Genomic DNA, 21,470 nt, shown 5'->3' on the forward strand with positions numbered 1-21,470 from the left:
CTTACCCACTGAGCCACCCAGGTGCCCGAGCCTATAATCCTGAGCTCAGAATCTAATGAAGAAGGGGAGCATTTGTTTTTCCCCTTACTTTTCTCCAGCATTTGCTAACTTGTTATTAGCGGAGGGGAAATGTATTTGAGTAATTAAGGGAAACCCAAAGCAATGTTGATACATATCTCTGTGAATAATGGTTTCAAGTTCTATAAAAAATGCCTCTCTACCTCTCACAGGGTCAATGGGGAAAAGGCTCATGGAAAATGAGAAAGTACCTGGGCATCTGGCTACAGATCTGAATTCTTTGCCCATGTGTATGGGTTGGCTCACTTCTTACGTCTTGGTAATAGGGCCATTATTTCTGTGTTAGATGGATTTCAGAATGTCATATGTTGTTTCAACCCAGGCTGCTCCCCAGGAAACACGACTGTTTGTTCTCTTTTCTGGCCTGGGCTAAAACTGCGGTGCCATCTTTCTTCCAAGCAGAGCGTCTCCAAATAGGAACCCCTTTATCTTGCAGAAATCTGTGAACTTCACTGGTTTTTCTGTATGTGGGAATATACTTTTTTTGGTGTCTATATTTCTGTAGATTTAAATTTTATACATTGAAACATGTTGCTTCCTACTGGGAAAGAATTAATGTGATTTAAGAAGAATTCAAAATATCTCCTTGCCTGCTTTTTTCTTTTGGGAGTTGGGCACCGCATCATGAAAGTTATGGAGGCCTTGAGATAAGGATGGACTCTGCTCAGGCAATATGAGCCAACACCAGTGCATAACTCATAAGCAACCGCTGGAAGAAGCAGAAGGCTTTAGCTATGTATGCACATACACTGATTACCTGGAAACACTAGAAATATCAGAAGGGAAGTTCCCTGGTAAATTGTATTTTAGAATTTTGGAAGGTAGTGTGGTATAATTAAAAGAGCATGGCCATGAATCAGACAGATATCTGTTCAGATTCCAGATATGTGCCACATCACTGGTAGTTTTTGTTCAGACTTAGAGATAGGTACACACAGAATCTAGCCCAGGATCGTGCTCAATAAGCTTTCCCTCTTTTGTCCCCTCTGTCTGCCCATTGCTTCGGATATGGGTAGAATTTAAGAGGCATGAGACTAATGCGGTGTTTTGTCAAGGGAGCCTCTCTTCTTTTAGAGATTGACCCTTCCTACTGTCCTTAACACAGGGTGAATTATTATTATCATTTTTTTTTAAGTGAGCAAATCAATGCCAACGTTGTAGGCCATCAAGTTGTAATACATAAATCAGAGGTCTGCCCTTGCATTCCTCTACTCTTCCTAAATGTGTATTTGCCTGATTTAGGAGAAATTTCTAATCAGAAGTCTTTCAGTGGTTTGTGACATATCAGATTGTTAGCTGTTCATCTCTAAAACACTTAAGCTAAGGAAACTTAAAAATGGGCCACAGGATTACAGCCACTGTGGAAAACAGTACAGAGGGTACCTCAAGAAATGAAAAATAGGACTGCCATAGAATCCAGCAGTCCCACTTCTGGGTTTACTTCCAGAGGAAATAAAATCATTTTTGCAAAGATATTTCTGCATTATTATGTTTATTGCACCATTATTCACACTAGCTGTGACATGGAAAAAACCCAAGGGTTCATTGGCAGATGAATGGATAAAGAAAATGTAGCGCATACATATAATGGAGTATTATTCAGCCTGAAAAAAATCATGCCATCTGTGACAACATAGATGAACCTGGAGGACATTATGTGGAGTGAAATAAGACATAGAGAAATACTAGATGGTCTCACTCATGTGTGCAGTCTAGAAACTTCTAGAAACAGAGAAGGAAAGAGTTACAGAGAGCTGGTGGTTGGAGAAATTGGGAAATTGTTGGTCAGAGAGTACAAACATCCATTTATGGGACAGATATGTTCTGGAGACCTAAAGCATAGCAGGCGGTGACCATAGTTAATAATAATGTACCATATCCTTGAAATTTGCCAAGTGTGTTCTTGCCACACACAAAAAAGGCAATTATGTGAGCTGATAGCTATGTTAATTTAATTGATTGTGATAATCATTACACAATGTGTACCTATATCAAATCATCACGTTGTATACTTTATATGTATATATAATTTTTATTTCTCAATTATGCTTCAGTATAGCTGGGGGTGGGGGGGCGGTGTATGAAAGGAAATTGCAAAGGCCCAGAAACTTCCAAAGTGGTATTTACCATGGCCTCTCATTATTAAAATCACAGTGTTTGTAACACTGGGTTGCAGAATCAGTTAATGATTTAAAAAAAAAAAAAAAAACACAACACACCACGTTAAGGAAGAAAAGAAATGTCTGGGGCCAACCACTACTCAGAATTTTGGTCATTCCCACCTAGAAAGGCAATATGTGACATAAACAGAACCTTTGTGCTTCCCTTTAGGGGTTTGAGCTCTGGTCCTAGTTCAGACATCGACTTTCTGTGTCTGTCAAATACCATCTGCCTCATACATCAAAGGCCGGGCTAGAAAAAGTAATGTCTGTGTTGTGTTACTCACTGTGTCATTAGCTATAAATCACATAGCCTCAAAGTCTTAATTGTACATGGTTAGATTGAATGCAAAGATAGTCTTTGGCCTTGAGTAGTTATGATCTGGATCACTTGTGGAGATATTGGATGAGTACACAATTCATCACTTCCTTGTGAACAGAAACATAGTCATGCTGGAGAAGTTTACCTGCACGCAGTAGCACTCTTGTTCTCAGCACACTTGCTTCATTCAGCTAATAATGTATTCGGTTGGTGTCCTGGCAAAGCATGGGAGGTATAGCATGGGAAATAGAAAGCTAAGGCAAAGACTGTACAGTCGGGTCGAGAAATGGAAAGGAGACACATTGGCTCTGAGTGTGATGATTGCTCATAAAATCATTGCATCTCGGTACCAAAAGGGACCTTAAAACCCTCTAGCTCCCCTGTGTACAGATGAGGAAGTTTCCGAAAAAGATCTCATCATGGACTAAAGGCGACCCCCATAAGCTTAATGTTGGCGCTGTTGAGGGGAGAGCTGCATCTTAACCGACAAGGTTTGGCTCCGCGCAGGGAAGGGGAAAGCCTTCTTGCTGTAGGGAGCAACTATCCTTGGTGCCCGTCGGCCAGTTGGGTAACCGTGGTCCCCATGATTCACATTCACTGTTTTGCAGAATCTTATTACTGTTATTCCTACTATGATGCTTCATTACTCTTGCCTTTTACAACCTACAAGAGCAATACATACTGATATTCCTGCTGTACAATTGTCTGACTGCTCTTTGTCTCCCACTTGACCTTACTGGCTTGCGTAGAAGAGAAAAGGAGAGGAACGGGTCCATTCCATCCAACAAGACCTTTCTGCCCAACATGGAGCTGCTCTTTCCTCCTCTCTTTCAAGGGGTGCATCTCCCCAGAGTTTGAGCCCTTTCTGCCACGTGGTTCTGTGTTCCCTGAGCTCATTCGCTGTTTAACCTTTAAGGAGGAACTTTCATCAGAAAACAAGGGATTATGCAGAAACGATATGAGTGCGTGACATGGAGGCGGCTCTTAGAAAATGCCCGTATGTTGCCGATCGTTATGGCAAAGGGAAATCTTCCAATCCCTGCCTATACCTGGGGGGCCTTACCAGACCCTGGTTTGTTTGAGAGCAGTCCGGTCTAGCAACTTGCCTTCGTGTTCCAACAGAGAACTCTTCCCAATGGCCCCACTCAGCAGACCCAGCTTCCACCTTAGAAGCTCTTCAGGTGTTCTCTGATAAGGCCCAAGTGCCATTCCATCCTGGGTTTCTTGTTTTTCTCAAAAAAAAAAAATTTTTTTTTACAGTCCGTATTTGGCAACTTTGTAAACTTTTACCTGTTTCTTTTTATTCCCTCTTACTCTCTGGTTAGAATCTCCACTAATCTCTTCCTTCATGTCTCCATTTAAATGACACTCTTGTGGGGGCATCCTGACCACCTATATTTGGTTAAATCCTCTTACTGAATGCTCTTTATAGCACCCTGAATTACTGCTTTCTTAAGTGTCTGCCATCTGGCCAGAACATAAGCTGGGCAAGGACCTGGTCTGTCTTGCGTACTGTTTTATCCCCAGTTCTTGGCACAGTGTCTACGCGAGGTATTCCATAATTTGTTAACTTAAATTGAATTTTATTCTCTTTTATCCCACTTTGTTTCTATTCTTTGCAACCAAAGGCAAGCTAGAGAGAATACATTTAAACCAGGATTAGAATGCACAGGGAGAAGGAGGAAATGAACTTGAATTCGGAAAATTACATTTTGGCATGAGATAGGTTCTAAGTTTGGCAAATGATTTTCCTTCTGGGTAATCAGGAGCTTGCCTATGGACCCACGGGGCCATTTGCAGAAAAGTAACCTCCTGTGGCTTTTTCTAGAAACTTTGCCCAGTGCCCTGGCATGAGGCATGAGGCCCATTTTCCCAGCTTGTCTGGTAGAGATACTATGAAGATCGGTCTGGACGTAGCAGAGAAGGGGGGAAAGTTTCAGAACTTAAGGCAGATGATTCCCGAGTGAGTAAACTTACTAGAAGTTTGTCATTCTCTGGCCATTTTCATTGAGCCTGTACTTGTTGCCCTTGTGCTGCTTCCTCCTTAGGCAAGTGTGTCTTGCCCGTTATTGCTTTTTCCTTTTCCAGGCCCATCAACAAAGTCGTACGCCAGGACCCAGTCCTTGATCCTCTGTTGTTTGTAAGTATTTCTTTCTAGGAGATGGATTTGACTTTCAGCCCTTCAACTCTGGTTCTCGGGACAATCTCCATATCCATCTCCGACTGTTTCTGGGCAGAACCATCTGTTCCTGTCCCCGCCTGTTAGGTATCATCACTTGGGTATCTAATTGTCACCACAAACAAATAAGCCTCTGTAAGCCTTGTCTTTTCTACCAGGACATTCTCACCGGGCAAGGGTGCCACATTTCCATCACGGACCACTCGAGTCTTTGAGTCTCCCTGTGCCTTGCCTGTGTCTGCACCTACCTCCTACCCCAGCCTCGTGGTTTTCCAGGTCCCATTGGTTTTTCCTTGACAGTGGCTCTGGCATCCATTCCCTCCTTTCTCCCCACAACCCAGCTCCTCTTTTTGTGCCAAGGCCCTGTACTCTCTAGAATCCAGCCATCTGTCCTGAATTCCAAGGGTTCTCATGGTGCCCAGCATTGCCACATTCTTCTTTGTTTTCCTGTTTGTTTGGTTTTTTAAATTTTAATGTCTCATTTTCCCAATGAGTAATTAGCTTCTTGAGGGCAAAGATAGGAATGGTTTGTCTTCCTGTCTCTAGCAATTGGCATAGAGCTGTGTCGCTGTGGGTCAAGTTCACTGATGACAGTGACGGTGAATCAGAGGACTCCTCTTGGTCAGCTTTGTGTAGACTGCACCCGTGGAACACCAGGACCTTAACTAGAAGTGGCAAAGCACAAGATATGAAGCAGAGGGGGGTTTAGGTTAGCCCAAGAGAGCTGTGTTGTGACTTCCAATGAATAGAGGCAACTCCAAAATATGGAACATGAGTTCCTTTTGAGCATTGGGGGAAAAAAAAATCAGTGCCTCCTTTGGTACTATTCTTCATTGTTGGAATTTTTTTTTTCCTGCTCATTATCTCATGTGAACCTTCAGCAAGCTGTGGAGACGTATCGTATTGCCTTTTTATAGGAGAGAAAACAGAAACTTGGGAATCTGGTTTGACCTGAGGCCATAGATCCCAAAGGTGGCAGAAGCACATCTCCAGTCCTGATCTTCTGGTTCCAGGTAAAAATCAGCTCAAGTAAGGACACCGAGTTAAATGCCAGGAAGATGTACTTCTCGCTCTTGTCCTAAAGAAGTTTGCATTTTCGTGAGAAGTAGAGGAGTAAACAAATTAACTCCAAGGTCTGAATTAAGTTAAGGGTGAATAAGGACACAAACACAGTGGTGTGGGCGCATGAAGGTAGGAGTGATTAATTCAGTCTTTGTGCTGAGCAACAGCTGCTCTGGGAAGCTTTCCGTCAGTGAGTGGTTATGAGGTGTGGATGAAAGCAGGTGTGGGCGTCTGTAGAAAACAGAATGGCCGGGAGGAGAGAGACAGTGCCATCTCCAGTATGTTCCTTGGCAGCAGGAGCCGGGGAGTGGCAAAGGCGGAGGGTGGATGGTGACCACTTTTGGGTAGTTCAACGTTCTAGGCAGGAGGGGAAGGTCCTAAACCTTTCTGCCCCAACTGGCTTAATGGATTTCATCGAGCTCTTGGTGTAGCCTAGTATTCCTGTGGGCAGCTGCAGCTTTGACGACATTGCAGGCTGACTGTGAAAAGACTGAGCTAGTCTCTGTGCAAAGCTCAAGAATCTGGAAAGATGGCGCCATGCCGTCAGCCTACCAGCCTTGCTCCAATATCCTCTGCTTGTTTTTTGAACTTCCTATGATTTTCTAAATACTCCTCCCAAATGTGTTCTCCCTACCTCCTTTACTTTTCAACCTTCGTAAACCTTCTTAAGTTTTTATTTAGCTGATGCTTATTCCAGAGTCGACAGTATGACAGTCTTGTGTGGATTTTGGAATAGGTTTATTCTGTGTGTTTTTAATTAATTTACACCTAACCCATCAAAATGCCCCCCGCTTTTAGTGAAGTAGTTAATGGCTAAGGCATTTTTAAAAAAGATTTTATTTATTTATTTGACAGACAGAGATGACAAGTAGGCAGAGAGGCAGGCAGAGAGAGAGGAGGAAGCAGGCTTCCCACTGAGCAGAAAGCCTGATGCAGGGCACAATCCCAGGACCCTGGGATCATGATCTGAGCTGAAGACAGAGGCTTTAACCCACTGAGCCACCCAGGCGCCCCTGGCTAAGGCATTTTTGTCAGCTTTTGAGTTGGCCTCTTTAAACATTTTCTCTTTTCGTTAGTTGTGCGAAACCATTCTAGAAACTTGGCGTGTGCCAGAGTTAAAAGGCCCCTTGGAGCGTCTTTATGATTGCTTTCATTCCTCTTCCCCTTCTGTCTCACGCTTACAGATTATCCATCTAGACACACAGTGACCGAATCGTCATGTCTGCTGACCACTTACCCTCGGCTCACCTCCTCCCTCTTTCAGCATTAGACAGGGCAAATGAGTTCTAACCCCCGCATCTCCTTTCTCCACAGTTGTCAGAAATTGACTCTGGTCTGTCCCAGCTGCAGCCGTCTTTGCCTCCATCCTTCTTCCCCTTGGGAAGAGCTGAGCTTTGCGCCTCTTAAGTGTTTCTATGAAGTCTTTTTTTACAGGCCTGCAAAACCTGCACATGATTTCTAGAGTCTTGATAATTTTAGGGGATGTTCCATGTCCCACCAGGTCAGCCTTTCCACCAATTTCCTTTAGACCCCTTGCTGCTGTCAGTCTCACTACACAGCTGTAAGGCATTTGAAGACCCTCCCTCCCCCCACCATGTGGTGAGGAGAAACTGGTGGACTCTGATGGGATGGTCTTGCTTTGCCTATGAAGGCTCAGAGGATGAGGAGACCCATGTGCCTAGCTCCTGAGTACATGCGGGTACATTCTGCTTTCTCTCTAAGAAAATGTTACCTGCTTTCCTTTGGCTTACTCAGAGAGCATCAGGCAACTCCAGTGAAGGCAGGAAAGGAAAGGGAGGGAGCAGCAACGAAAACCCGCTGGGCATTCCACAAATGGTAACGCACTTCATCCTTACAGAAATCTTCAGGGGTGAACTCTTACTAACCCCGCTTCATGGAAGAGGAAATTGAAACGAGGAAAGTGTTGGGAACCTGTTCGAGATCACTCCACAAGTGAATGGTAGAGAGCCTCTTCTTTCCCCTACCCCACATTACCAGCCAAGTGGCAGGAATGTGAGCCTATGGGAATCGCTGGGCATGGGTGATTTTATGATTTTTCCCAGGAAACTCAGCTAAAACCACCTAGTTGTCCCGTGGAGTCTGCCAGGTTATCTGAGTACTTCTGCTCCATGTCTTTGTATGTGTTGCGTTCGACCCTTTGAAGCTCTCAGCAGATATATAGGTCACACATTCCTGGAACATAAATCAGTCAAGCAAGCAGCTTAGAGATTCTTATCCACTCAGACCTTTGGCCCTCGCCCGTGTCCACAGGAAATGTGGGTGTGGAGAGTCAATTTGGGGACTGGTATGTTGGAAGAATGGAAGAGAAGCCCACAGGAGATGCATAGGAACAGACACTGTTCTTTGGAGATTCTGCCCTGAAGTTCAAATCAAACTGTAGTTGGAAGGGACAGGCTTCTGCCACGAAGGAGGATTTATACAGAGGAGATGTGCCTGGACTGTGCCTCTCCTTGGCCCAGACACAGTCACACGCACGAGGTTACAGTTTCCAGAATCAGCACAGCTGGAAAATGTTCTGTTGAGCCTGCCGAATGTTCTGTATCATCCCATACACCCTGGGTTGTCCCAGGGCACACCGACTGCTGATGCGCTCAGATTTTCGAATCCCAAACCCGATTCTCAAAACAGCCAGTCAAGTGGCAGGGAACCACTCTTAGGTACACAATACACACAGTTAATGTGATATCCATCCTGCAGCAAAGCATTGGTGAGGGGGACTGCTTGAAGGAAAACAATGATTAGAAAACGCATTCATTGTGGTTATGTTTACCCTCCGTTTGTCAACTAAAAAATGTGTTTGTTTAAACAATGTCCTTGGTTTAGGGCAGTCATTCCTCGGTGGCAGATACCGTGCTTGAATTTCACAAGTGTATGTAAATGATCTAGCTGAGCAAGGCAGCTGTCGTCAGTCAACATTTTCACATAGTGATGATTCTCAGGGAAAGGGAAAGACCTACTTAATACACAGCACTATACACCATCCACCTTCTCAGCTACTGCAGTGCCCCCTAACGAATGTGTTAATTGCAAGCTTTTCCCTACTATTTTTAAAACCTACATTGGGTTTTTAGCCAAAATATAAAAATGTGGCTGGACAGTCACATAGTACTTTTGGGGGAATATGAAATGGGAGTTGCCAGTGCTTCGAGACACTAAAGCTCGGGGCTGGTGTTGTTTTGTTGGGAATTGGGTTATATAATAAAACAAGAAAAGACATCAAACAGCTGGCTGAAATGCATTTTATCTCACTTTTCTGCTCCCCTTGGGTTTGCCTTTTGGGAGACTCAGTGCTCCAAAGCGCGCACATTTCCTACCCTGACTTCTGGTGCAGCCAAGCTCCTTCCTTCCAAGGACGCACAACTCAACACATTGCTCCACTGCCGTCCTATACTTACTAACAAGGGAGGTCCTCCTGAAACCCCCAAACATGTTTGCTCATCCCAGTGGCCCTGTGTGCACCTCCAGCATCACGCGGTGCTCCCAGCCAGGGAGTAGAGTGCAGCTTTGTCCTTGAACTTGCCTCAGAGGTCAGGTCAGGATGCCTGCAACTATAGGTTTCTGTAAAGGATGGTGTCTTATATCACTGTCATTCCTTAGAAATTTGTGTTTTTCTTCTTTAGGTAAGCTCCACGCCCAACATGGGGCTTGAATTCATGACCCCGAGATCAAGAGTCATGTGCTCTACTGATTGAGCCCCCCAGGTGCCCTTGTTTGCTTTGTTTTTGATGAAGGTTTTTTGCTGGGTTTAAGCATCAGAACCAAATTGCATAAATGTCCAAAAGCCATTTATCTGTTGTCTGAATGTAGTCAACACACAATGTTATGTTAGTTTCAGGTGTACAACATTGTGATTTGACAAGGTTGCACATTATACTGTGTTCACCACAAGAAGAACCACCCTCTGTCCCCATACATAGCTATTACGATATCATTGACTCTCTTCCCTATGCTGTGCCTTTGATCCCATGACTTATTCATTCCATAACTAGAAGCCTCTACCTCCCATTCTCCTGAACCCATTCTGTCCATTCCCCAATCTCCCACCTCTATGGCCACCCTTGGTTTGTTCTATTTCTAGGTCTGATTCTGCTTTTTATTAAAATTTTTTTATTATAAAAAATATTTTTTTATTAATTTTCTTAACTCATGAATGTAGTCATGTGGGTTTTTTTTCCTCAGTCTGATTTATTTCACTTAACATAATCCTCTCTAGGCTTATCTGTATTGTCTCAAAAAGCATGCTCTCATCCTTTTTAATGGCTGCATAATATTCCATTATGGATATGTTTTTATATATTCCATATCTTCCTTATCCATTCATTTATTGATGGACACTTAGGTTGCTTCCATATATTGGCTGTTTTAAATAATGCTACAGTAAATATAGGGTGGTATGTATCTTTTTGAATTGGTATTTTGTACTTAATAGTGGAATTACTAGATCAAATGGTATTTCTATTTTTAATTTTTGGAGGAGCCTCCATACTATTATAATGGCTGTGCCAATTTGCATTCCCATCAGTGGTGTATGAGTGTTCCTCCAAAAGCCACTTTAAATAACAGCAATTGATTCCAACCTACTAGAGGGTAGGATCCTCAAAAGAACACTTTTCTGTGAATCGATCTATAAGGTTAGGTAATTTGAACCAAAACTTTAGTGGGATTGGTTTTTTCGAGACTAACAAGTTGGTGCTAAAATTCAGCTAGAAAAATAAAGTAATGACAATAGCCAAGAAAATTCTGTAAAAAAGAATAGAGAAGGGGACTTGTTCTCCCAGATAACAAAACTCCCTTTAAAAACCACGATAATTAAAGTGGAGTGGTCAGCTTGTATATTAGTTCAGTAGGTTAGAAGAATCCAGTACCTATCCTAATTATTTTTAGGGCCCCATATGACCCAGTGTATATTCAGAATCATATTCAAAGACAATAAAAATCTGGCTACAGAAGCCGGGAGCATGACGTTCTTTAGATCTTCTGAAAGGGTATATTCATGGATTATACAAAGTATACACCCTAAATGGTTTTCAGAAATCTTCTCTAATAGCCATTCCTCTCCCCAAAGTTGCAGACTCACAGCAGTCTCTAGAAATGTACCCCTTTCTCTGATTTCCTAACCCTCGTCTCCCCGTCTCCCATCGTCCCCTCACACCCACCACCTTAATGTAGCAGTGGGCGATCACCTCCCCAGAAGGCAGCCCTTGGGGGAAGGGTAGTGCTGCTTTTCTGGAGAGCAGGAGAGTCTCAGAACTCTGGTGACTAGAAGTCCCTAGCAGACTCCCAAGAATTCCCAGAATGAACAAAAATTCCCAGTCTCATTTCTTTGGGAACTTAGTGAATCTTAAAGGTAGCATTGAAGTCACTAGACTGGTCAGTAGGTGGTGTTGACATTGTTGGCTACCCCTTTAGAGAAAAAAAGTGACGCATTTATACTTCCCCAAATGAACACTTGGGAACTACAGGTCTCAAGAGATTAGATTTGGAGCATCTGTATGTTTCTGCTAATACATGGGGATAGTGACGGAAGTTAGGCTCTAAGGCCCAGGGTTGGCAGTGGTGAGAGGAGACTTCAACTTTATATAGTTCCGAAATGTTTTAAATTTCTTTTATAACAGATTGTGTTACTTTTATAATTAAAATGAAAGAGCATTTTCATTTTCTTTGAGTAAATGCCCGGTAATGGAATTATTGGGTCATATATGGGAAGTTCTATTTTTAATTTTTGGGGGGACCCTCCATCCTGTTTTCCACAGTGGCTGTATGGGTTGACACCTCCAGCAGTAGTGCACAAGGGTTCCCTTTTCCCACATCCTTGCCACCATTTGTTATTTCTTGTCTTTTTGATTCTAGCATTTCCCTGTTGAAAGAAGTTGTGACATATATATATACACAGATGCAGACAGACAGACACACACGCAATGGAGTATTACTTAGCCTTAAAAGAGTGGGATTGGGGCGCCTGGGTGGCTCAGTGGGTTAAAACCTCTGCCTTCAGCTCAGGTCATGATCCCAGGGTTCTGGGATTGAGCCCCACATTGGGCTCTCTGCTCAGCGGGGAGCCTGCTTCCTCCTCTTTCTCTCTGCCTGCTTCTCTGCCTACTTGTGATCTCTGTCTGTCAAATAAATAAATAAAAATCTTAAAAAAAAAAAGAGTGGGATCTTGCTATTCGAGACAGCATAAATGGACCTAGAAGGTATTATTCTAAGTGAAATAAGTCAGAATGAGAAAGACCAATACCATGTAGTTGCACTTATATGTTGAACAAAAAAAAAAAAAAAAGGAAGAAAGAAAGAAAGAAAGACCTTAAAGCAAATGTGCAAACAAACAAATTGCAGAATCAGATCTATAAATACAGAGAACAAACCTTTGGTTGCCAGAGGGGAGAGTGTGGGAGGTACAGGCTTTTAGTTATGGAAGGAATAAGTCATGGGAATAAAAGGCACAGCATAGGGAATACAGTCCCTGGAACTGTCATTAGCATTGCACGGTGACAACACTACAAGCTAGCATAATGTGTTTTGAATCACCATGTTGTACGCCTGAAACTCATGTAACAGTGTTTCAACTATGCTCAAATTAAAAAAAAAATGTGTTTAAGCACCCCAAAACTTGGGGCACCTGGGTGGCTCAGTGAGTTAAGCCTCTGCCTTCGGCTCAGGTCATGATCTCAGGGTCCTGGGATTGAGCCCCCGCATCGGGCTCTCCGCTCAGCAGGGACCCTGCTTCCCTTCCTCTCTCTGCCTGCCTCTCCGCCTACTTGTGATCTCTCTCTGTCAAATAAATAAATAAAATCTTTTTTTAAAAAAAGCACCCCAAAACAAAATAGCAATCAAAGTACTTATTTACCTTTTGGGGGGTTTAAAATTTTTTTTATCTTATATTCAGTAAAAGTTCACTATTTTAGTATACAGTTACAAGTTCTGACAAATGCGTCAAATTGTCTAACCCAGAGCCACAGTCAAGATACAAACCAGCCTCATCACCGGATGGTAACTACACTTGTGGTGAGCATAGTGTAAGGTGAAAAGTAGCCCAATCACTCTGTTGTACACCTGATACTGATGTCACATTGTATGTTAACTGCACTTCAATAATAATGATATTGCTTGTCACCCCCAATTGTCTTATATTGCCTCCTTATAGTCAAAGTCTTCCTCTGCCCTTATTCTCTGGAAGCCACTGATTTCTAGGTGTCTTCTCCATCTCGAGTTTTCCTTCTCCAGAATGTCTTGTAAATGGATTTCCATAGCTTTGGAGTCTTGGCTTCCTTCACTTAGCGTAATGCATTTGAAATTCATCCTTGATGCTGTGTGTATCAACACTTTCTTCCCCTATTATTCCTGAATAGTATTCCATGATTCCATTGGATGGATGTCCCACAGTTTGTCCCTCCATCCCAGTGGTGGGCTGTTGGACTGTTTCATTTCTGATAATGACTAATAATGCCACTATAAACATTTGGACCTGGGCTTTTATGTGGGGGGAGGGGCAGAAGGAGAGAGAGAGAGAGAATGCCAAGCAGACTTCACACTGAGTGTGGAGCCCCAACCGGGGCTTGATCCCAGGACCCTGAGATCATGACCTGAGCCCACATCAAGAGCCAGCAGCTTAACCAACTGAGTCACCCAGTTGCCCTTTGTCATAGTTTTAATATACATTTCCTTAATGGCTAATCATGCTAAGCAGCTTTCCATGTACTTATATACTGTCTGTGTATCCACTTTGGTGAAGTATCTGCTTAAAATCTTTGTTCAGGGAAGCCTGGGTGGCTCAGTCAGTTCAGCATCTGCCTTTGGCTCAGGTCATGATCCCAAGATCCTGGGATCGAGTCCCACACTGGGCTCCTTGCTTGGTGGAGAGCCTGCTGTTCCTCCTGCTTATGCTTTCCCTTTCTCTCTCTGACAAATAAATAAATAGAATCTTTTAAATAAAAGTGTTCATTTTCTTATGGAGTGATTTTTTAAATTGCTAAAATTTGAGAAGTTTTTTTTTTGTTTGTTTTAGTATATTCTGGATACAAATCATTTGTCAGGTGTATGATTTACAAATATTTTCTCCCAGTCTGTAGCTTATATTTCTGTTCTCTTGGTAGTATCTTCTGCCAAGTAAAAATTGTTATTTTTGATGGAGACCAGCATTTGACCTTTTTCCTTACTGTGATATTCTTTGGGTGATATAGCTAAGAACTCCCTGCCTAACCCAAAGTCACAAAGATTTTTCTCCTATGTTTTCTTCTAAAAGCTTTATAAGTTCTTATTTACTTGGATCTATGATCCATTTTCAGTTTTTAAAGTAAGTTATGAGTTCTAGGTTACTTTTTTTTTTTTTTTTGCATATGGATATCGAGTCATTCCAGGACCGCTTGTTAAAGACCATAATTTCTCCATATTATACAGTTTTTATTTTAAAAGAAAGAATGTGATTCTGTCTAGCATGAGAACTCAAACATCATCTGTCATGAAAGGAGAAAATTCCTTAGACCCACTGGCTCAGGGGTGGCTGAGAGAGAGTCCCCTTTGCTCAGAACACACAATATTTGTTTTACTAACAGTGTCATAAAACCAAACATAATTTATACTCCATTGCTGGGATTTCTAGGTTGTTGAGGGTTTTTGTTTGTTTGGCCGAGATTTTAGAAGAAATTTTAACCATTTATGAGCACGAAAATTCTTTTTTTGACAAATTGGATGTATACTAAAACTTAACAATGAGAACAAAACTGAAGTTTGTTTAGTCTAACTTTTCCTTTTTTGAATTAGAAAAACAATATGTGCTTAACGTAAAATCTAAATACAGGTGACCTTTGAATAATATGAATTTCAACTGCATGGTCCACTTAGCTACAGATTTTTTTCAATAAATAGAGTACAATACTGCAAATGTATTTCCTTTTTCTTATAGCTTTCTTAATAACATTTCTTTTCTCTAGCTTACTTCACTGTAAGAATACAGTATACTGAAATACAATAACATAAAAAATATGTGTTCACTGTTTATTGGTAAGGCCCCTGATCACTGGAAAGCTATTAGCAGTTATGTTTTTGTAGAGTCAGAATTTATACATGGATTTTCAACTGCTGTGTCAGTGCCTTAACCCCCTATTGCTCAAAGGTCAGCTGTAAGACAGAAGAATCATCTAGAAATTGGGATACATGGCAGAGTGGTTTCCTATTGCTTTTTGGTTCCCTTTCCTTGGTCCTTTTGATGGGCTTCTCTCCCTTTTTATGACCTCAGATGTTGGCATACCCCAAGGCTCCATCTTTGGATCTCTTTATTTCTTTATTTTACTAGCTCTCTAGGTGATGTCGTTTAATCCTGTGGTTCTCCGCACCACCTGTGCTCCCAAGAGTCAAGGCTGTGTCTCCAGCCTAAGCTCTTCTCCAAACTCCAAACCAGTATGGGTAGCTGCCTCTTCAGAACATCTACCGTGTGTTACAGCAACTTGTCTGACACAGAAATCTTGGGGCCCCTGGGTGGCTCAGTTGGTCAAGCATCTGCCTTTGGCTCAGGTCACGATCCCAGGGTCCTGGAATCAAGTCTCGTGTTGGGCTCCTTGCTCAGCGGGGAGCCTGCTTCTCCCTCTTCCTCTGCCCCTCCCTCTACTTGTGCTCTCTTGAACTCTCTCTCCAAATAAATAAGTAAAATCCTTAAAAAATAAAAAATAAAACAGAAATCTTGGTCTCTTCTTTGCCCTGTCTTTCCCTCCTTAGCAAATGGCACCGTCATTCCTGTATATGCCAAGGCCAGAAATCCAGACCTGAGATGGCAGCTCTCAGTAGCTTGGACATGACACTCAGCATCCGTAGACTCTTCCACCCCTCACTGTAAAGCACACGCTGAGCGGACCCCCCTCTCATGATGCAGCTGCTCCCTGTCTGGCTCCCGCCACAGTGGTGCCTGGTCTAGAAGGTGGCCTTGCCTCCCAGCTTACTTCTCTGCTTCCACACTCACTGCTGCAGTCAGGTCCCCGCACAGCAGCCATGGGGCTCTTCAGGACAGAAAGCACATCATGTCCTTCTCCAGCTCAGATCTCGCTAAGGCTTTTATCACATTCTGAAGAAAATCTTTGCCCTGACTTTCAAGACCATATGTGATCTGGCTACAGCCTATTTCTCCAGATTTTTATTTCTTGGAACCTTTATTTCCCCCTCCCCCCGCCCCCACACGGTTCACTCTGCCTTTTTGCTACTCTTTGAACACAAGCCCATTCCCACTTTAGGGCTTTGCTTGAGCTGGTTCTCTGCCCCCGGGGTGCCTTTCCCAATGTTCTCCTCTGCCCTGAGTCACCCATTTGCCAGAACTGTTATCTGTTCCTTGCCTTGCCTTGCCTTGCCTCCCCTCTCGGAAATACCTGCCCCCTCCTTCCCTCCCTCATCTTCACAGTCTGCTGTGTTTTTCTTCAGAGAATTTATCACTACCTGGCATCATATATTTGTTTGTTTGCTGTCTACCTTCCCGACTGAAATGTAAGCTTCCTGAAGGTGGGACTTGATGTGGGTCACAGCTCTATCCCCAACTTCTAGAACAGAGTACAGCCCATAGTAGATGCTCAGTAAACATTTATGGCAGGATTAAATACAGGATTAGAGTCATACATGTACAGTACTTTTCGCCCTGCTTCACTCCCACGCCTTCTCTGGAGCTAATCACTGTTAATAGCTTGGTGACTAACTTCCTGGGCTTAAAAACAATGCATTTATGAATGCAGATACACATCCAGTTGTTTTTTTTTAATGAAATGCAAACTGTTCCATACCTTTATTTTCGCTCAGTAATTTACTTTAGAATTTTTTCCATTTTAGTTTATTTTTTCATGTAATCTATGTATTTATATAGGTCTTTTTAGTGCTTACATTGTAGTTCATACTATAGATATATAATTTATTTAATCATTTTCCTGTTGATATGTGGGTTGTTTTCCCTGTTTCCTTATTATAATCAAGGCTGCAGTGAATATGCTTGTCCCTAAATCTTTGTGCATATGGGAAAATTGGTCTCAAATTATAGAACTGCCTGGATCAGTACTTGAGAGGTATTGCTTAGTTTGTCCTTCTAAAACACTATACTGGTTTACAATCTCGCCAACAATAGATGAGGGCCCATTTCCCCATATCCTGGCCAACACCAGGTATTACCCCACATCCCAAATATTTTTTAATGTTGGGGGAAAAAAGTTTTACTCTCTTGCAAAAGAGAAAGCCTAAACTCTAGTGATTGAAAATCTTACAGGCCGGTAGATAACCAGCCACTTCCTACACTGGTAAGCTCCTAAGGTTCTGGATTCTAAGTTAGCCTGTTTCATAAAGATAGTTCCTTTTAAAAAGAAATGTCAGAATTAAAGGAATAAAGTGATTCAAGATGAGAACTATGTTGTACCTGTAAAGAAACTTTCAGATACTGTTTTCATGAGAAGACATATTTCATAATGTGTCCTGGGAGATCCAAAACCACAGGCCCAGGGATCCGCATTTTCTTGCTGTAACTCATTCCTGGATGATTTTTTTCCCCCTGAGAAAGAATCCACAACACACAACCTCAAATGTTGGCATTGGCTGGAGAGTTAATGGAAGACATAGCCATTGGTGATTTACTATTTAACAAGTCTGTGGTTTGTACTGGGCCTTAAGAGAAAGACTCAAAGAACAAGAGAAGTTATCTATTTTAATAACTATGACTGGGGCCCGAAACAGAAGCACAGGCATGACTACGAAGACAGATGCCAACCCAGGGGAGGGAAGTACAGCCCAAGTAGCACCGGGTGTTTCTGTGACTTGGGTTGGTTTTAATCCAGAGCTAGTGGGATCGTTGGTTAGCTCACAGGCTTGCCTTTGCCCTGTTAGTGAGCTGCCTGGCTGGGATGAGTCCCAAATGGCAACCCCTGAGTCTTCTCTATCTTTTATCAGGTGTCAAGATGGGCTTGGGATGAGAGGCACTTTTATGGCATCAGTATATTAGGGCTTGAAGAATTCCTTAAAATTACTTGCTTTTACTCGCTATTTGGATGGCAAGACTGAGGCCCAGTAAGATAAAATGACTTAGATGGGTAAGGATCATCATGTTTTAAGCACAATCCTATCGAATAATGAAAAAGAAGAGCTCTTGTACTTGAACTTTAAAGACATAACAGATTCTTGGTGGAATGGTACTTCTGCCTAGAAATTCCTAAGGCAGGAGTGGCACATAACTGGCCTCCATGCCACCATACACCCCCGCAAATGCCCACAGCAGATGTCGGCTGTTCAACCCCAGCTCTCTTTCCTCAACCAAGCCCTCACCCAACCCGACAGTTCTCCTTCACACAGTGCTGGAGGCAGCAGGTCAGAATGGATCTAAGTTTTCATGTGAGTTAAAGTCTGTTTCTGTTTGCACCTCCCCTCTGGTGATTGGTGTATTCCTGTGATTCCTGATGTGATAAGACCTCTGGACAGTAAGCCAGAAGAACGTGGTTTGACTGCTGGATTTTCTTGCTCCTGGCTCTGTGATCTTGGGCAAGTCACTTAGCCTTTCACTCAGTCTTGTCTCGAAATGAAAAAGTTGAATTAAATCACCTTTAAGCTTCCTTCCAGCTCTGAAAAATGTCATGATTCAATGTCTAGAGACCTCTCAGGAGGAATTCATTCATAGTTTCGAGTATGTATTTTTATAAACACCCAGGGGGGTTTCAGGCAGTTTGTATATTACAAAGCTATTCTGTATCCTTCCTTACATGTTTATATCTTTTTCTGATAACTTTTTGAGCTTTTTTATTTCATCTGCTCAGACCATTGACCCATATCTCTGAAACCAGAATTTAGGGGTTTCAAGGAGAGGAGGCGGGGACATGCCTGCTCAAAACCAGACGAATTGCAGGAATCTCCTCTTAGCTGCAAGGAACTTGAATGTTCTCACACCCCAGACTGAGCAATGCTCACCTGCCTCCCCCAAAGCGGTTCTAGGTCCTCTTCTCTTTCTTCCATTCTACCTCCTTATGATCAGGAGGCCCCACCCGTCAGACGAACGTGGGCGAGTGGTCCTCTGAGAGGCCCTGGCTCTCTTCCACTCCGGCTCCTTTCATGACCTGGTGCCCTGTTTGTCTTCCAGGCCCCGCTTCCCTTCGGGCATACCCTCTCCTCTCAGTGATCACCCGGCAGCCCGCGGTCATCTCCCACCTGGTCCCCGCCCCCCCGGGAGCTACCCAGGCCTTGTCCTGCCACCCGGTCTCCGAGGCCTCGTCCAACGAGGCCCCAGGGGGTGAGGCTCTTGGCAGTAGCGAGTCGGAGACGGAGCAGCCCACGCCGAGGCAGAAGAAGCCCCGCCGGAGCCGTACCATCTTCACCGAGCTGCAGCTCATGGGCCTGGAGAAGAAGTTCCAGAAGCAGAAGTACTTGTCCACCCCGGACAGGTGAGAACCCGGGGAAGGGACTGTCCACAGGGAAGGCCTTCGGGAAGGGGTGACACCTTTTGCTCTCGGGCCGGGATGGAGAGCCACAGGGACTCATTTAGAGAGAGGGGCAAGGACCGTTTTAGAGAGAGGTTCTACACGATGGCAGGAGTCTTACCCTTGGTGCATGTCACAGCCTGTTCGACAGCACCCAGCCCACTGGTGCTCATCTTCCTTAAGCCCCAGCTGTATCCCCATATTTAACTTAACTACTCCAGTGTGAGAATCAAAGTCAAGTTTAGTGAATAGGTTGCTCAGGCTCTGAGCTGGCAAACAGGTTTGGTTTTTAAAGCCACTTACATGTAGGCTTAGCCGCAGTGACGGGTTAGCTGTGGGATGGGGACCCGGGACCTTCTCGGGCTTCTGCAATTCCCCAGCTGACTCAGGCTGCAGGCCTGGTTCTTGACTGGGAAGGCCTGGATGGATTTGGTTCAGGAGCTGCTAGATGTTCGGGTAGATTTGATGGATATTAAGTCAGAACCACTTGGCTAAGAGACGAGCAGGACCCAGATGTGGGTTCTTTCTTTAAACCCTTTTGAAATCCAGGTGAGGGGACTGTGACCCCTGATTTACTCAAAGACCTTCATATCTCACCTCCTTTCTTTAATTTTAGTATCTTAACTGCAGAATATGCAAGAATGTATGTCTTCACTTATTCTTTCAAACTCACTCTGGGGCTTTGGAGAGGGCTGAGCTAATATGTGATCCTGTTTACTAGGAGGATTTTCCAGGTCCTTTTTCTGTTCTTTTTGCTCATTTCCTTGTCTGTATTAGGTTTGATCCTAGTCCTATTGAAGAGAAAGGGAAGGAAACTTTCATGCATCTCTTAAGCTAGTTAGTAGCTGTTTGACGCAAATTTAAGTGAAAAAGGCGTGTACAAATCCCTCACTAAAGAGCATCTGGCTACTGATTTCACTTAGTCAAGCCCTTATCAGCTGGGTGCTGGGCGTTTGCTGGGGGCCGGGCATGGTGTCCAAGCCTGTGCATCCAGAAAGTAGGAGCAAAGAGTTCTGCTGTGCAGGAGATGCTAGGGGAGGGCAGGACAACAAGTACCCACAACCCAAGGCACGGGTCCTGGTGCCGGTATGTTACCAAGGGCTGGAGGAGCCCAGAGACATTGTTGAGTATGTGTGAGATGGGGTTCAGGAAGGCATCTCAGAGGAGGCAACATTTCAGAAGAGCTTTGACTCTTATGTCCCAGAGGGAGTGGCCCACAGGGGCACTGAGGTACAGCTCACTGGGCACGCTGAGGGAACTGCAGGTTCCCAACAGTGCAAATGGGAGTGCAGCAGGGGAGGAGGCCGGAGGTGGAAGGCTCATGTGTCTGGCCAAAGAATGCTGACTTCATTTTCATTGGCAGCCTCTAAGAGTGGGGAGGGATGTGGCTAGATTTACCTTTTAGGCTCCTCGCCCTGGTGGCACCCTCGGTGTCTGATCTGAGATGGAAGCGATGGAGCAGGGGAGTGGGAGGAAACCCAGGGATAGTCCCTGAAGACCTGAATTAAGGTGGTGACAGTGGACACGGAGGAAAGGGAATAGATTGAAGAACAGTTTTGAAGGTGGCATGGACAGGCTTGACACCGGCGTGAGGAAGGGAAGAGAGAGCTGGGAAGCCTGTGCCTCCTGGTTTGGGTCACTGCATAGACAGGGATACCACAACCGAAGTTGCAAGGCAGAGGACAAAGAGGGTTTGGTGGGGGAAAGTGGGAGTCCTGTTGGGGCGTGAGCCTCTGAAGGAGGCTTTGGCCAGACAGTGGAGACGCGGCTGTGAATCGGGGAGTGACAGAAGGGATGCCCAGTTATCAGCAGGTGTTTTGGTGGCCCCAGAAGGTAAAGGAGGGCCTCGGGGAGCTGGGCATCCAGTGGAGGTGGGCACCATTGTTTATGACTTGTACGGTAGTAACACCCAAAGGGCTTCAACAAGCAAGGGTAAAATGTTAGGCTTATTTTCTGGAAGTCAGAGAACGTTTTAACAGAACTGTTCGTTCCTCATCAAGCTCCTGGGACTTCCTGATACCTGCCCAGGCACCTCTCAGGTGACCTACGCAGGACTGATTCACTTGCCTGGGGAGAAGGACACCATCTGGCTGGCATGGGAGCTGCCGCCTTCACCCGCCCTCTCCCGTGTTCCTCACCTCCCTACGTGACCAGGGCCATGAGCACTCCCTCCTCCCACAGCTTTCTCCCTCTTCCCTTTTGTTTGTTTCTCCAGTTTCCTAGGTGACCCC

At 44.1% G+C, this 21,470-nt stretch overlaps 1 protein-coding gene across 1 annotated transcript in view; it reads left to right on the top strand.

Moving 5' to 3' along the window:
* Positions 1–21,470, top strand: part of BARX2 (BARX homeobox 2) — a 73,004-nt gene that overhangs the window by 38,954 nt on the left and 12,580 nt on the right. Inside the window, exon 2 of the mRNA XM_032359348.1 lies at positions 18,903–19,203. Coding sequence (XP_032215239.1) covers positions 18,903–19,203 — 301 coding nt within the window. The remainder of the gene's footprint in view (positions 1–18,902; positions 19,204–21,470) is intronic.

The sequence above is a fragment of the Mustela erminea genome, chromosome 9, assembly GCF_009829155.1.
Source record: "Mustela erminea isolate mMusErm1 chromosome 9, mMusErm1.Pri, whole genome shotgun sequence".
In the NCBI taxonomy this organism is placed as follows: Eukaryota; Metazoa; Chordata; class Mammalia; order Carnivora; family Mustelidae; genus Mustela; species Mustela erminea.